At 37.2% G+C, this 2977-nt stretch overlaps 1 protein-coding gene across 1 annotated transcript in view; it reads left to right on the plus strand.

Moving 5' to 3' along the window:
* The window catches only part of LOC107090566 (WAS protein family homolog 1-like), a 17517-nt gene that overhangs the window by 6093 nt on the left and 8447 nt on the right, over positions 1-2977 (plus strand). The window contains exons 2-4 of the mRNA XM_015384019.1: positions 647-787; positions 2142-2253; positions 2344-2490. Coding sequence (XP_015239505.1) covers positions 647-787; positions 2142-2253; positions 2344-2490 — 400 coding nt within the window. The remainder of the gene's footprint in view (positions 1-646; positions 788-2141; positions 2254-2343; positions 2491-2977) is intronic.

Below are 2977 nucleotides of genomic sequence, written 5' to 3' on the forward strand. Positions count from 1 at the left end.
GTGGTTAGCTTTTGACAAGACCAGAATATGTGCGTGTGGCCTACATCAGTCTGGCCACAGAATCTCTAGCATGGCTGTGAACTGGATAACATCCTGGTCCTGATCTTGGGCGTTATAAAAAGGCTAATCATGTTTTTCCAATTAAATTCCCTCCACACACGAGAGCAGGTGGCTGTGCATTGCATTTTACAAATGTTAAACCATTCCTCCTCGCTTATGTGTTCCTTCAATTCGTCCTCCCATTTTTCTTTAATGTACATAGTAGATGTCTTCCTGCCTGCCATTAGTCCCTGCTACAGTGCTGAAATAATTTGTAATTTATTCCCCTCATAGGCCTTATGAAATATCTCTTTTATTTTACTTACGTTGGTTTTTATCTCTTTCTCATAATAATCCCTCCATGATTTCTAAGTGGGAGAACTTGCAAAATAGCAGGTTGTCCAAATACTTATTTTCTTCACTGTATATCCACCTCTGAAGTGATTATAATATCTTCTTTTACTGTCTTAACCGACGCCTCTCTTTTTATGGCCATTTTCCTTAACGAATATGTGAAGAAAGTTTAGTTTAATAGCTTCAAAAGCTTAAACATAAACAGCTACATTTTGCCACAAAATAATACTGGCTGTGTGCTGTTGCTTTGCAGGATGACACAGAGGCACTGCGTGGAGGGCCAGGTCTACTCTGTGCCTCTCATTCAGCCTGAGCTGAGGAGAGAAGAGGCTGTTCTTCAGATTGCAGATGCGCTCCTTTACTTGGAGGTCATCTCTACAGACATTTTCAGAAGGTGAGCACTGCACACCCAGGGCAAATATAGCTCTACTCTCTTAATGCACATGTCTGAAATGTCGGTTTGTACAGATAAGTTGTCAGACATCTTGGTCAGAACTGGCGAATTTTTATTTCATTTTCCAACAAGTTAATAATCAACTTTTAAGTGATGTTAAGCCCTGATATTTTTGTTTTAAATTGAATTTCCCTTTGGGATTAATAAAGTATTTTTGAATTGAATTCAATTTGAATTTTCTTGTAGAGGATAAATAACGTAAACATTTTAAGCACAAAACAGCCCTCAGGAAAGGGCTGATTAAGATACTGAACGGACAAATATAAAAACCCCAGCATCTGCTAAAAGGAAGCTGTGATGGATCATGTTGTCATTTTTCTACCAGATTACATCGTTATTAAGCAGCATCTGTTTTATACCAGACGGTCCTATTTGGCATACAGCAACTAAAGGTTTCTCTTATAATAAGATGAAAAGAGATATATGTTCATGAAACTCTACCATCTGTTATAATACAAACTGATTACAGTGAGACATTTGGTGATTATTATTGGACACGTAGTTAGACTTCCAGAGAGAAATCAAATAGCACATTGAATGTAAATACTGTGATGCTTTTTTGCTTTTTTTAAGCTTTCAGCCATCTGAAGCTTTGCTTTTCAAAACGAAAACAAAAGTGTAAGATGGCTACTCTGTGCCAGCATTTAATAAGACGTTATAGTAAATATTATATCTTAAGATGTTAAAGGAAATACTCAATAACAGAAAAAGGTTATTACTGTCGAGAAAATGACTTGTGCGTAGTTTCTATGGAAACGTCTCAAACACTGTTCATAAAAACCTCTTGGTTTAATAAAGAAAAGGAGAAATGTTTGACTATTTGATCAGATTGTTTCTTGGCTGGTACCAATTTCTTTTTAAAGCTGAAACCTCAAATTTTGTGTGTTTCCAGTTTTTAGGACAATAGAAGAAAAGAAATCCTGTTGCATGTTCTTGTGATGGAAGTACCTTTTTTTTAAACTGACATGAAATTGAAGGAATATAAGAGTCATGCTTTAATCAATTTTAACCTTTATCTGTACGTTGTTTTAAAGAAACGGGGGAAAAATGTCTTTAAGCATTTAAGTTTCCATTTACCACCACTTAAAGATGTTTAAGGGAAATATTTACAACTGATCAATGCATCTGTGATTAAAATATGGCTGTTATTTGTGAATAAGCAGAAAGGTTATACATTTGCAGATTAAGATGTGTAGAAACTTTCTCTAAGATGTAGACAAATCTTTTAGAATACCTCAGACACATGTTTCCTTTTGACTGTGCATATAACCACATGTGTCCGTGGTGTTTCTAGAGTCTCTGAAAGCGTGGAAAAGAACCGCCGCCAGCTGCAGAGTGTCTCTGACCGGATCAGACTAGCGGAGGCCCGCGTCAACAAGATTAAAGGGAGCAAAAAGGCCACAAAGGTAATAAAGTTCTTGAAGCCACCATTGTAAGTGTGATGCACAGATTCATAAGGAATAATAAAAACATATTAAATGTGTTTGTCTGTAAAGGTTTTCTCCAGCGCCAAGTACCCTGCTCCAGATCGGCTTCAGGAATACTCCTCTATTTTTACCGGGGCCACTGACCCTTCCTCTCAATCCCGTCCTCGCCGTAAGATCCAGAATAAACTTCGACCTTTTGATGAGAAGACTTTACAGGTGAGAAAACTCAGGCGTTTACTCTTTCTGAAACCCACCAACCGTAACGTAAATCCATGAGTGGAATTGATACAGCCATTTTCTCCATTGTATAAAAACCAAAAGCAAACCTAAACCCACAAAATCTTACATATTAAAGCCTTTCATTTTACTATTATCCAAGTCACAATAAGTATGGAAAAAAATGAACTGACAATAAAAAAAAAAAATCCTAAACATTTATAGACTTCCATAGTCTGATATGCGACAAAGTGGAGCAATTAACTTAAATACTCAAGTAAATGATGTCATCGTCGTTGCCTTTCCGAATTCTCCCAAGTGGTACCCAACTTTACACGAGTGAATATAGTGAATGTGATTGGTCGTTTATCAAAGGGGCGGGATTTTTGCGGAAGATTTGCAAGCACTTTTGGTTGTGGCCGGTTTGTCGTAAGCATCTTGCCAACCAGTTAGCAACTTAGTGCTAGTAGGTTCCCAATGGGAAATT

Source organism: Cyprinodon variegatus, unplaced genomic scaffold (genome assembly GCF_000732505.1).
Source record: "Cyprinodon variegatus isolate N-32 unplaced genomic scaffold, C_variegatus-1.0 Scaffold299, whole genome shotgun sequence".
Taxonomy (NCBI): domain Eukaryota; kingdom Metazoa; phylum Chordata; class Actinopteri; order Cyprinodontiformes; family Cyprinodontidae; genus Cyprinodon; species Cyprinodon variegatus.